This window comes from Lepisosteus platostomus, chromosome 12 (genome assembly GCF_059453375.1).
Source record: "Lepisosteus platostomus isolate fLepPlt1 chromosome 12, fLepPlt1.hap1, whole genome shotgun sequence".
NCBI lineage: Eukaryota > Metazoa > Chordata > Actinopteri > Semionotiformes > Lepisosteidae > Lepisosteus > Lepisosteus platostomus.
Genome location: NC_142622.1, coordinates 42,030,821 through 42,044,747, shown reverse-complemented (window position 1 = coordinate 42,044,747; position 13,927 = coordinate 42,030,821). Strand labels below are relative to the sequence as shown.

Here is a 13,927-nt window from a genome sequence, read left to right as displayed (position 1 = left end):
CTCTCAAAACACTCAGAGCAGCAGACAGACGGGACCTCTGTGGATACATCAGATTTTTTCTGTCTGTATCTGTCTGTCAAATCCTGTCCCGGGTTCCCATGCTGTTATAATGCCTGTTTTCACCTTTTTGTGTGGAGATTTTCTGGTACTGAAAGGTCTGTTGTGAAAATATTCTGGTTCACAATGTGGAAGAAGCCTTTTGAACTTCACCTTTATTTAGACTATAGCTAGTCGTCTCGTGACTATTGGAATACTTGATTGAGGATGTAAGACGAAGGGCAATCGAGTTGGACATTTCTCTCATATCAATTTAACTTTGAAACGCGAAAAATATAGCAAAACGGTGATTTTACACCTTGTCTAATAAATATGACCCACAATAAAATCATGCTGACAAGCTCCTGTACTGTGCCACACATTAAAGAAAATATCTCAGGACATTCAGTGGTTTTTATTGATTAGTCTCCTTTAAATGGATTAGAATTCTGGATAGGAATCCCACAAAACCAGGAACAAATGTATACTAAATTATTTGGTTCAGTCTGGGCTACACCCAAACTTTGTCTGCTGTGTACCAAAATGTCATCATCTGTCTTGCTTGTTATACAGTGCCAGAAATGTCAACCAGGCACTGATAGCTCAGCCAACACTAACGAGAATGGAATGTATTCACTCTATTGCAGTGCTGTGTTCTGAAATCCTGCACAGTGTGGAGAATTTAAATCCAAGGTTTTTTCAACATCTTTACTGCATAACGTTACTCTGCACCACTTATACTCATGAGAACTCGTAGTTTGTATTGCATCTTTTTAAAAATTTTCACTTAATTCATACTTTTCTAATGCATTTCAAATTCATAAGAACTTCAAAGACAGCAAAAGTGTAGCTTTTTTCTGATTCAGGGCACGTGAATAATCAAAAGCTTCATTTTTATTGGATCCTCTTTACAAAATGTTAAATCAAAATGTTTTATTGTAAAGAGGCTTGAGATAGTGTATCATGAACTGCACTGTGGAAATGAAGATTCTTATTAAAGAATTTCTTCTTTCATCAGAATCATTTTTGACATTTATTCTCACAAATTCATTAAAAGTTTACAAATCACGAAGCATTTTACAATAATATGTTTGAAAGAAACTCAAAATTTGCAAGTTTAAAAATCTGCCTTCCTCCAGACTTTTGAATAATGTTGTCCTATCACATGCCCATAATATGCCCATTATCCTCATTCCTATTTCTGTGTCAGATTGACAATGAAATTAAACCTCCATTGTATAATCAGGTTGCCACTTACATAAAAAGCAGTAATTGTTAACTGTTAAATAAAATACAAATACATCAGCATACTGAAAGCAACTGACTGGATTTTGGAATAAAACCAGGATATAACATTTGATCAACGATATCTTTGCAGCTTTGTTCACTTCTTGCCTGAAACCTGGAACTTTAATATCATCTTTAATAATATTATGCATAATGTTGAAGAAATGGGCAGATTATGCATTAAGGTTATTAAAATAAACCAGAGCACCAACACTGTCAGCCTTAAAAATCATTGAATTTTCCCAACTTGCTGCATGAACATGATTGTTGCTATACATTTCATATTCATACAGGTATGTCGACTGCTCTGGACAAGAGTGCTACATGGTTCTAATAAGAAAAACCACTTCAGTTCAGATACTCTCTAACCTGAGCTGCCTATTAAAATGGTTTTGCCATAAAAGCAAGAAAGTACAAGTACCTTATTGCGCATACAGATTTTATGCTGATTGATTTTACAGTGGAACACAACATCAATACCGCCTCCAAAGACTAGTATAGTAATGTTTCAAATTTAAAAGTCACTTTGTTTTGGAGTTGTACAGAGTGCAGACCTTTAATTATGTGATTAAATGATTTAAGCTTCAGTTGTTTAGACTACCTTCCATTTACACACAGCTTTGCTACTTTATTAAAACAAACACAGCAGGACCAAAACAATCATTGTTCCGAAGCACGATAACAATTATACAATATATACAAAAGAACAGTTGGACAAGAAAGAGAATCAATGCAATTTGTATTATATAGGTCATTTCATTAGCTCTCAATATAATGACCAGCAAAACTGTAGTCTGTAGTTATTACAGAAACATTGCAACACAGCGAAGTTATCAACCAATGTAAAACCCTTTACACGCAAATACAAACAGCATCAGTGACAATCGAATCAAACTCAACATACCTGACTGACTGATGGTGAAAATCGAAAGGAAAGGACTGGTTTCTGCTATGGAATTGAAATATCTGATGATCTACAAAATATTTACTTACAAATGTTGCTTTAGAGTAAAACTGTAGCTTTGGCCTTATAAATTCATAAGTACCGGTAATTACTGAACAACTGAATACATTTAATCTTTGTTATGGGAAGTACATTCTGTCATTTACAAAGTCTTGGTGATTTTAATGGAACAACGTTAGATTTACTTACCAAGTGAAGATACACAATTATACAAATATGGTCATTTTGAATGCTGACACGATTTTCCATATTTTTCATATTCTTAGGAGAAAGGAACCTTGTGTTCCTACTGCACTTGGATCTTCAGTCGTTACAAACAGTACAACCAGTCAGACACAAAGAATCACTTCGTTTTAGCAATGATAACATTCAAACTGTATATTGTCCTTAATGTACAGTATATACTTAATTGTATATTGTCTATTATATATTATCTTAATTTGATGTGACTATATTTACTGTTTAAAAATTCATTGGGTTGTCAGACACCACATGATGATCATAGCGAAGTTATGACAAAGTTTGACCGACAACAGGGCTCCTACTCAACTGTGGATATTTATCCAGTGAACTCACTCACAGTACGTCAGTTGCTGTTGTACTATTTACACGTACATTTTCATGCCTCTCCACTATTTTACACAGCACCAATAGTACCAAGCCCAGGCAAATCTTCCAACAGGAGACCTGTCACCTGAGACATAACAAACATTCAGACATGACATTAATCAACTTCTCATCAACAACACCAGGAACAGGAGTATTGGTATGTTGGTGTCTAATATAAAAGGTCCATTTTGGTGCCACCAAAACCATGACCTAGGGTGTGATTTTAAGCATGACAGCACTAACCTGATCTACATCTGCTTAACTGAGAAAGACTCTCAGGTGTCCTCTTCTCAAATTGTAGTAATGCAGGATTCATTCAAGCTACAGAGTTACCTCATTCAATTCAGACTGAATCGAACAATGTGCTGTACCAAAAGCGCTGACCGGTGATCTAGAAGTGTAAAAACCCTATTGAACCAGAGAAATTGTGCATTATCTTTTCATACTGTCCAGCTACAGAGCCTGGATAAACTCTGTATTGCCGAACAAGAAGAGTGCAGCTTCCCTCGGCATCAATTCCACCAATCAGGGGCAGCATGAGAAGATGTTGCAAGGGTGTTATTGATGGTTGGTCACGGCGAAAGATAATTTTCTGACTCTTACATCTCTCCGTCTTAAGTTTCACAGACAATTTAAGAGATTATGAGATTGTACGGCTGCCTATGATGATGTGACACTTCCTATCCGGCCTAACAGTGATTTTATCACATGTGTGAAGTGTGTCCATCACATTAAAAACCATGTCAAGAGAAGACCTGAATCCGCACAGTCTTTTTTCTTTAATGATCAGATTATTCAAGCTTCCCTTCAATTTGCTGTGTACTATGTACACAGCATCTTTTGAGAATCTTTAAGTTGGTTCATAAATCATATAATTATAAATCTGTTTGGTTACTGTTGTCGTAATTTGTTAGGAAAAAAAAGGCTTGGTTACAGAATATTTTTTAATAATTTACAGAAAATTACAACGCAGCGTTTTTTAGAGGGTTTTCGTCTCTGTTGGTCAAATCCACTTGATTCAGTTTTTAAAGAAAACTCTGGAAGCTGGTATCCCCCACACAGGACGTTATGTTTTCCTTTATAAACATGCACATCTCAGACAGACATATTAACGTAAAGATATTTATTCTCTAGAGTGCTGGTTTTAACAAGGCATTGCTCCCCAATTATCAGACAACAGGACATAACCTCTATGGATAAACTGTAGATATATTGGATAGACTCGAACAGTGGCTTGTGGACAGCTCTTGTTCCCAGATGACAAAAGGAAGCACCCTTTGATAAACACACACAAAGAGGAAACACAATTTAAGTCCCTGTATTCTGCAAGCAAAACCAATCCCATTCATCGTGAAAACCCTCCAGTGACATGTGATGTAACAGCAATAGACTCAGCAAAGAGTATACTGTTCTGCACCCCTCCTTCACTTTAAGCTACTCTATAACACAAAATAATTCAGACTTCAAAACATTTTCAGACATAATATAGACAAAAACATCGTAGGTCTTCATAAAAATATATAGAAACTAATTCATCAAACACAGTCACAAATTATTAATAGATATTTGAATTGTCATTGAATTAAAAAAAGGTGAGACATTTTTAAGCAAATATACCATTGATTAGTAACTGCAAAACTACTGATTATGTGTTCTAAATACAGTATATGCATGGTGAGGATTATCAAATTGTAAAATGATCTTTTTTAGATAATTGAAAAACGGTTGAGCTCTCCTAAAACAATTCAGAGCTGTCATATTTCGCCATGCACCCAAAATACCTCGCAGAATGTGAATCTTTATTGTAAATTGTGCACTACACTATACAATGTCCACGTACATACAAAAAATCAGATTTATAGTTAATGTTGTTACGTCTCTTATATTTGTGCACACCTGAAAAGAGTTGTGATGCGGAGTATTCAACTCTATTGTCCAAAAAAACTGTTTTCAACGGCAAATAAAATTGTGAAAAATCCTTCTTTTTCAAAGCTCTGTTATCAAAATTTCATCCAGTGTCTTTGAGTTCCTGAAATTCGGATGTGTTTTATGGTATTTGTTTAATAAGACTGAATCCGGCGGTCAGTGAAAATATCACACTGATACATATAAAATCTGTTTGTTTTACATTTGCCCTCAGAATCACATGATCTAAAATTACTCCCTTGTACGTACAGTACATGTAACATCTTTCTCCTGAAATGCATGCTGGGTTTCCACTAGCTCTCATGCCTCTGCTTTCTGCCCATTGTGCTGTTTTGCAGCTGTGCTTTTCAACACATGCAAGCTCTACCCACAATTACACAAAGCCCTACTAAATACAAAGATATATCAAAATAATACTGTACTGTTATTAATGGGCAAGATGTAGATGTTTATTCCAAGAAGGTTATATCAACGGTCTGAAACCACTGAAGTCTAATCTGTCACTGACGGAAGTATGAGGTGCTTCCATTAGCCAAGTAATTAAACACAGGACAGATGTACCAGATGTGAAATTTTAGGTGATGCTAAAAGGGCTTTTTAAAGCTTCTAGTACTTCTTAATAATTACAAAAGGACGGAATATGACTAGAACACATTTCAAAAGAGTTTTACCAAGGCCTTTTCCCAGTTTGTTGTGTCTGTGCTTATTAAGCATCCAGGAGCAGAAACTGGACTGCTGGCATGGGGACAAGTAGTCGACTGAGGACGGTCTTCCTCTGATTCTACTGTGCAGCTCCATTCTATTAATCTGGCTGCACACTGGAGTCATGTGTGGCGTCAGTGAGACCATTTTACCTCAGGAAAAACTTAGTTACCTTGGTATTTCGAAGCTTCAATCATCATTGCGGAAAACAAGCAACATCGAACCAGACTAAAACAAAGAAAATTACTCAACCAGTCTCACAGAAAAATAAAGGAACACAATAAAAATCTGTACCACAATGTCCCCCTCGTCTCCAAACAAAGAGTCTGTTCTCGGCTTCCACCGGAGTTGATCTAACCTTTCTGTTTGGCTTCTGCGCTCCTCGTAAGAAAAAAAGAAAAGAAAAGAAAGAGAACGCTAAGTAAAAGCTACACCTTCTGCTGCATTTCAATCTGCTGGGGGTGTCTAGTCTGTCCCTTCCCATTCATCTTGTAAACAGAGCTTTTCTGCTGCCTTTTTTTGTAGCACCAGACGGCCAGTGTGGCTACTACGACCAGCAAACAGATGGCAACGATGATCACGGCGATCATCGGCCCGCTGCTGTGCTGGGGGCAGTCCTCTCCCACACAAGGCGCCGCAGTGGGACGCAGTTTGGCTCCAGGACCGTGCGCGTGCGTGAGGTTCCATGTGATGGGCTCTTCGTACGGGCCAGTCCCCGCGAAGTCGTCCGATGACCCGGCGGTGGTCTCCCTGGGGATCTGGTAGGGCGTGGTGTTGTCGTCCGAGTCTGTGGGCTCCGGCATGTGGTCAACGATGGGGTACAAAGCCTCAGTTGTCTCCCAGGAGGCAACGGTGGGGGTAACCGCGAGCTCGTGGTCCTCGCTTGCCGATTCTGAGGGGGCGATGGTGTCGGCATGTGCCGCCTCAGAGGGTGTGGTCGTGAAGCGCGGGGCCACCTCCTCCTCGCCGGTGCCGGCGGTCTCGGGGGCCGGGCTGGGCGTCAGTGCCGCGGGCAGGCGCTGAACGCCGTAGTGGATCTGACCCGTGGGGGCCGCCGCGATCTGGGTGAAGCCGGGGGACGGCGCGGTGCTGGCTGCGTCCGCCCGGCTGATCTCCACGTGATTCGGGCGGTCCGTCGCTCCCGGCACCTCCCCGTCCTCGGCCTCCGTGCTGCCGCCCCCCACTTTCTCCCCGTCCTCGGCCACCTCTTGCGTCACCGGGTAGCCGTCCAGCCAGGACTCATCGGTGCTGGCGACCGAATCCTTCGTGGCCTGCTTGGTGTCGTTCTTCGGGTCTCCCGCGGGCAGGTCAATGGGGAAGTCCTCCCCGTCATCAAAACCTGGCAGCCCTTCTGTCGCGCTGCCGGAGGTCTTCACTCCAATGTGGTTGTCGCCGTCCGTGAAGACGGGTCCCCCTCCTTCCCTGGCCGTTACCTCCTTCTCTCCCGGCTCCTCTGGCTCGTGGAAAGTCTCAGAGGGAAACCAAAACAGATGTTTTTGGCTGAGCAGGGACACCGGCGACTCTGTGGGCGTCGTGGGCTCCTGGAAGTCCCTATCCGTTGAGTCCTCCACCTCCTCCTCTCCTTCCCCCTCCGTTCTCCCTGCTCCCTGCTCCCCCTCCCTTCCCCTCGCGTCCCCCCTCTCCTGCTCGGTGTCCCCGTGCTCGCCGAAGGACAGAGCCTCCTGACTGTCCTCCGGCTCTTCAGGATCCTCGTACGACAAGTGCCTTCCGTCGGGGAACTTGTCTTCGTAATCGATATGCGCTTCCGTCTCATCTAGGGAAGGGAAAATGTATTGCACACGTTACAGTTAACCTTAAATCAACTGAATTAATGAGCATGATCGTGTCATTTTGTCATTCAACTGTACTGTATATACGGATATGGATTGAAAAACATTTTGCACACGAATGAATAGCTGAAGGTCTTATGGATTCTTTATTATTATTATTATAGTACCAATGACTTCAGTAGATTTAAAATGGTGTTGTGTGCTTCTCCACTTTCTAGACTGAACCGAATGACACCACAGACGTAGGTCCAACTCTTGCAGGCCAACATGGACCCCCTGCAGGATGACTTGAGGCTGAAGTCAGCAGTGCCATCTGACCATTTTGTAGCTCCACTGCTGATACATGCATCCTTTCAAAAAGTCTGCAATCATTTTGAAGCCTAAATGTGCTGAGTTTGCACATTTAATCCATTAGCAATTAGATTTGAAGCTGTTTAAGCTCCTCGGAAGTTTCTAAGACTTTTGGTTGCCTTTGGACTGATTTTTCTTTGGTATGAGTGGCATGGAGGTGGAAGTCACTCCATTGAGCATCGCAGTCTTGCATGTTTCGTGATATGATCTAATTTAACCGTGCCTGGATTTGCGAGTAAGGCTGCCATTGGGAGTCTCCTCATTCTGGCGTATAGTGTAGATGGAAAAGGATCTTTTTTCACCAACCTTTTCCCCAACCCCCTCCTCCCAGGCTTTGGAAATTCCCTGTTCGTTTTGTAGAATATGTGTACCAGTACCTACAGGAGGCTGGTCAAGGCAGCTACAAAGTAAGTCTCTCCTAATGCAGGCTTGCGGCAGATCACCATGTGGGCTCAGAAAGAGGGCGGACAGAGAGGCTACAGCTGCTGAGTGAACTAAAGGCTACCAGACATACTTCACAACAAGGGGACTAAGCTAAATCATTTGCAATTTCATGGGAGCTTGCTCTGAGGCATCTCATGCTGGTGAGAAAAAGAGACAAGAAAAAAACACGTAAGGAGTGTTTCGTATAGTTAGCACTTACTATTACCATTCTGTTTGCTTTGCAGTTTTTGGACTTTAAGCTGCAGTCCAGCTGTAAGCTAGACCACAGGATTATGCGTTACTGCAAAAGGTTTAAAATCCAGAAATCAAACCGAACTATTCACTTGAAACAAAAAATAAAACTAAGATGTGGGTAATAAACACCTGCAAGGTGACACACATTTCAAAAAGTACTGTTTAGAAGAAATGTGGAAAAGTGTGGTTGTCGGTTTTCTTTAGAAAACGTGTACTGTATGCGTGTGTAGGATTAAGGAAAGTTTGAAAACTGCCTTCATTGAACCCTGTCCATTGAGCAGGAAAACTAGTTTGAAGTTGCTGGCCGATAGGATTGTAAACTGCCTTCAATCAACACAACTTCAAAGCACAGGCTCCTCAGCTTCCTCCTCAGCTTGGGATCTAGTCCCAGTCGGATTCAAAACAACTCAAGGCCACTGTTTTCCTTCCTGCTCTTCAGAGGTTAAGTTTCTGTATTTACAGATGCTGGACGAGTGTATTACTGGCATTTAGCAAGGAAGTACTACGGTGGCCCTCTATAGCCACAGCATGTTAACCAATTTAACTGTCTTTTGTTTTTCTTGGAAGACCAACAAATTTCCTGCACACTTAATATCCCACCACTTTTGAAGTCTCTGAATTTTAAAGAAGAACTTTTAAGCGCAATGACACTTATGTAGTACAAGGAAACAAAACACTCACTGTGCACAGCTGTACAAATTCAGCCTGAAAACAAACACCTTTGTGGTCTTTAAGCTGTTAATTAGCCCATGAGATCTTGGAGATCGGAACATTATCTTCGTGATATTCCAATATCTTTGCGGAGAACTGAAAGGTTTCATAACTTTTTATCCTGCTTCTCCTCCTCCTCCACTGGTGTGTAGCCCCCAGCTGGATGATGCAACAAAGTGCACCACTATGCTCACCACACACCAGCTATCAGTGGGGAAGAAAACAGAGCATTGAAGCCAGTTCAGAGATGGGGAAAATATATCTAGATTTGTAGGAAACGTTCAAAAGCTGAGCAAGGCAGAATCTGGACGGTACTGGCTAAGGAGACCTCCAAAGAAATCCAGTGTGCAGCTGTGAGAGTTGAAATGAATCAGTAGCTGGTGGTCTTCCCGTTGGAGCAAAATTTCTGATTCAGCGCCTCAGTATGGTAACTGGGAGCACTATGCTGTAGGAGTGATCATTCTTCAGATCAGACCCAGGCCCTGGCTGTATAATCATTAAAGATCCCACAGTACATTTCAGAAGAGTAGGGGTGTTAACCCTGGTGCCCTGGCTAGTACAATGTGGCCCTCTAAGTTCCCCCTTAATTCAACCAGTGAAGAGCTCCCACTTCACCACCTGAGCTGCTGAGCAGAGGAGCCAAGAAGCAGGACGCAGGGCCGGATTCTGCTGTTCGTAGGCCCTAGGCACTTTCACCCCGAAATGTGCAAAAAGAGGTGTAAAAGCCAATTGAATGACGTCGATTGACATGATGCACTTTAAACTATTCTAATGCTAAACCACGTGATTGATGGAGCGAGTCCAGCGACCATCACTTCGATACTTCCAGTGTCCAGAACAGCTGCTTGATAGCGTGCGATTCTTGATGTGGGGCACTTGAGAGTCGATCGCAAGCATGTTGTTTCAGCTCGTTTTTCGTGGGTCACTAGTGTTTCCCTCCTTCGTAGGCCCTAGTTGGAAATCGGGCACTGCCAGGACAGTGCTGGAAAGGGCCATTTCGAAAATGAAGCGAAGACACTAAAGTTTCTACTCAAATCGTTCCACTGCCTCATATACTGTATGCGGTGACGGTTATCATAAGGTTTCTCGGAGTTCTGCTATTTTGAATGCAGGTTTTATTAGATTGAAATGAAGAAGCATGAACGCTGCTGTTTTCCAGAACGGAATTCAAAGATGTGAAGCCTGAGACTTTATTTTTAGGCGACTGAAACCTACACTATACACTGTCTTGTGGATCCACTCTTACTATACCTACTGCCATTGTTAGGCAGTGTAGTCAAGCTCTGGAAGTGAGCACTATCAACATTTTAGCTATTTTCTTTACGGTATATTACAGACATAATATAAAAACCATTGCCACAATTAATGCACCTTAACAATGTTGCAGTTTATTTGTGAATGTACTATCTGGACTTCCAGTCAACACTACCGAAGGAAAGAAAATATGTAACCTTCTGAAAATTGTCTTGCAAAACCCCAATTTTTAGGGTGACAAAGCCTTACTTGTACTAGAACACATTCTTGTAACTGTGATCATTTATTTTCTGTTTTCGAAAGGAAATGCTTGTTTCTAACCAGAGGCCTTGTGGCTCCTTCGTTCTGAGGTTCAGGTTTCTTGCTCTTCCTAAGTCGTACTTCTTGTTTTACGTACCTTGTCCACTGAATATGCTTGTTTCTGGGGCAGAACACAGTGCCTTTTCATAGTGTGGAAAATAGTCAGGAAACCGTAACGGCGCAGGATTGTGTTTCCTGCTTGCCAACACATGGATTTGACTCTGCACAAACTGAATGACCTCATGTCTGTGACATAATCTCTCCATATATTAACCCATATCGCCATGTGAATTATTTCTGTGATCTACAGTATGTCTGCAGTCATCCCAACCTGTTGTTATTCTATTACGTTAGAAGGCCAGAAACTGCTTGTTGACCTGACCTCTCCTGTAAGCTACTGTCAGAACTACAGTGAATCATATTTGTGGTTTGTTCACTTACAGAGTATATACGAAGTGTCAGTGTGTGTTTTTTTTCCACAGTATAAATACAGTATGTATCTTTGCAAACTTGACCATGCGAATGATACAAATTCATTAACCAGGAAACTGATAGGCTGTCTATGAGTTTCAAAGCTTGTCTATACAAAGACACAATTTCTGCCCTACAGCCTCAACGCCAGGTAGAAAGCATGAGAAAACGGGTGTGAAGACCGGCAAGCCGTGCCATACAGGACAGGGGATGAATGGCGCAAGCGGGGGTTTCGAACAGGAAGGGAGAAATTAGGCAAGCCTGTTTAAAAACATCCTGTGAGGAGGACTGGCATGATTCGATTAAGATTGACAACCAGGAGCCAGTTCCTCACCGCCTCGCTCAAGCCACAGCGTTAAAAAGAAATGAATGCAGAAGTCATTGGCTTCCAAACGTCTGTGGTCGTCATCATTACTACCAGAGCAAATACACCTGCTCCCTTGGAAAGGCCAGTTTCATGGAGGTATTGGAAGGAGCGAGAGTAATCTTTTAAGTAAAATCGTTCTGATCTGAGACCAGTAATTACTTCCAGATTGTGTGAAGTACGGGTTCACAGTCAGAAGACCATGTTTGGTACATACAAAGCTAGAAGAATACTCTTAAAGTGTTATTTAATAAAAAGAAAGGTTTGCATTCATAAGTCCTACTGAATATGAGTGATCCAAATCTTCGACCTTGGGTAAAAAGGTCTCATAAGTGTACTGACTCTAACTAGACAAATCTGACACATTTAAGAATCTGCAGGCTCATAAAAAGACTTCATGGTTTTATGTCAGCCTATCATAACATTAATATGCAGTCTGAAGGCTGAAAATAGGGGCTTTTCAGTCTCATTGTCCGGTGGTTTTCATTCAGTATTCATTAATATACTTTCACTGGACAGAATTTCACTTAGTAGACCTATAAATAGTAAGCAGATAACTTTACACTGTGGTAAGGATGGCCAGGATTTTTAAACTCTGTTTTACAGCCATTTTTTTTGGTCAAGTTGCCTTAAAGCTGATTTAAAACATTCAAAATTTTGAATTCTGCAGCTTTTCAGAATGTAAAATCCTCTGACTGTCTCACATCCCCAGAGCAGGGGTCCAAACAGCAGTTTAATTATCTTTGTTCACTGAGCGCTGCCCAGTCTCTCTCTCTCGCTCTGCGTCCTGATTCTGTCACAGACACAAGCCTGAGAAGAGACAGTCCTTTCTGCCAGTAATAACTTCTCAGGACTTCTCTAGCCTCTCTGTGCAAATAAACCAGTGTTGACAAGGAAATTCTGAAGTGCTCTACCAGTTCGGCCTGGCTTGGCCAACACATTTTTTTAAACTGCCACCCATATCTATTTTCAGCTCACAGACTGGCTTGCCTCTTTATCAGTACCTGACCTCATTTAGGACTCTGGAAGTGTGAATAAGGACTCTGACATGACCCGACATTGCACATCCTAATGCATTAGGAAGACTTACAAAAGCAGTCTTTGCTAGAATAAGGCCAGCTTCATAAATGGCCCCTTTGTACCTTTCATCCATTTCTGCTGGACCACCTGCAGCTGTTATGTTTCTCTCAATGTCTAGTATTATGGGAAATGTACAGTGTAAACATTTTATACCTGTCTTGTCATTTGATTCTAATAGAGGCCTCTCTCCCTCCACTCCTTGTTGCGAGCCAGATAATTTAATGACTGACCACATCCAATACACCCAATGCACCTTGCTGACCTATTGAGTGTATCAATATTTAAATAACCCCTTGGATTATGCATAAGAATGGCTTTTTCCACAGTCGGGGCAGGTGAGATGACTGTAGGCCATGAGACTCATGAAAGGGAGAGACTGTGTGAGAATGAACAAACCAAAGAAAAGCGTTATGTGAAGTTGAGTAGATATGTTTTCTTATCCAAAATCTCTTTTAAATGGTGTAATAGACACCTACTATGCTCTGCTCTCGTTTACAACCTTTGTGATTTTCTTATAAGAGCAGATACTAATGAGAAGAGCCCACTCCACCCGTCTAGAATGTTTGGTAGTTAGTAGCTAATTGATCCACAGATCTCATCCAGCCACTTCTTGAAAGACCTCAGGGTATTGGTTTCAACAGCATGCACATGGCCAACTAGTTCAGGTGGGTTCACATGGCTAAGTAGCTTGTTCCATGCTCCCAAAACCCTCTGGGTTTGGAAGTGCCTCCTGTTCTCAGTTGTAAATGCACTTCCATCTAGTACACGCTTGTGTCCTCTGGTTCATGTTTCACTCTTTATTTGGGAGAAATCTGCTACTGTAGGTCTTTGAGGACTCTGAACATGTTTTTCCGATCCCCTGATAGTCTTCTGTACTCATGACTAACAGGGTTAATTTTCCTCAGCCTGTAGCATATTCCCTCAAGCCCTGGAATGTATCTGGTGACACGTCAATGGTCTGATATCTGTCAGTGTTTTTTCTATCATGCGGTGACATCAGTTGTACACAGCCGAGTATTCTAAATGAAGCCTTACTGCTGCATTATACAATTTCACCATAATATCCCTTAATGTTTAACTTATCATCCTAGTATTTTGTTTGCCTTTAAAAGTTTATTACATGCATGCAAACCCCTACACTTGTCTGCATTTTGACCACTATATTAAATATCAGGTGTTGGCCCAGTCTTGAATTTTCTCTAAATATTTTTGAATTTTCATTGTTGCTTCTACAGTGTTATTCCATCTTCCTAATTTGGTACCACGTTAAATTTATCAATTTATACCGGAATTTAGATCCTTTGACATAGATTAGAAAGTACAATGGTCCTAGAACTGATCTCTGTGGTACTTCACTGCTTACATGACCTCAATTTGAGCATGAATCCCCTACCTGTACTCTCT

At 41.5% G+C, this 13,927-nt stretch overlaps 1 protein-coding gene across 1 annotated transcript in view; it reads right to left on the bottom strand.

Annotated features, from left to right (window-relative positions):
* Positions 1-1,925: 1,925 nt before the first annotated feature.
* Positions 1,926-13,927, bottom strand: part of susd5 (sushi domain containing 5) — a 36,887-nt gene continuing 24,885 nt past the window's right edge. The window contains exon 5 of the mRNA XM_088602035.1: positions 1,926-7,298. Within this exon, the coding sequence (XP_088458161.1) occupies positions 5,953-7,298 (1,346 nt within the window). The 3' untranslated portion in view covers positions 1,926-5,952. The remainder of the gene's footprint in view (positions 7,299-13,927) is intronic.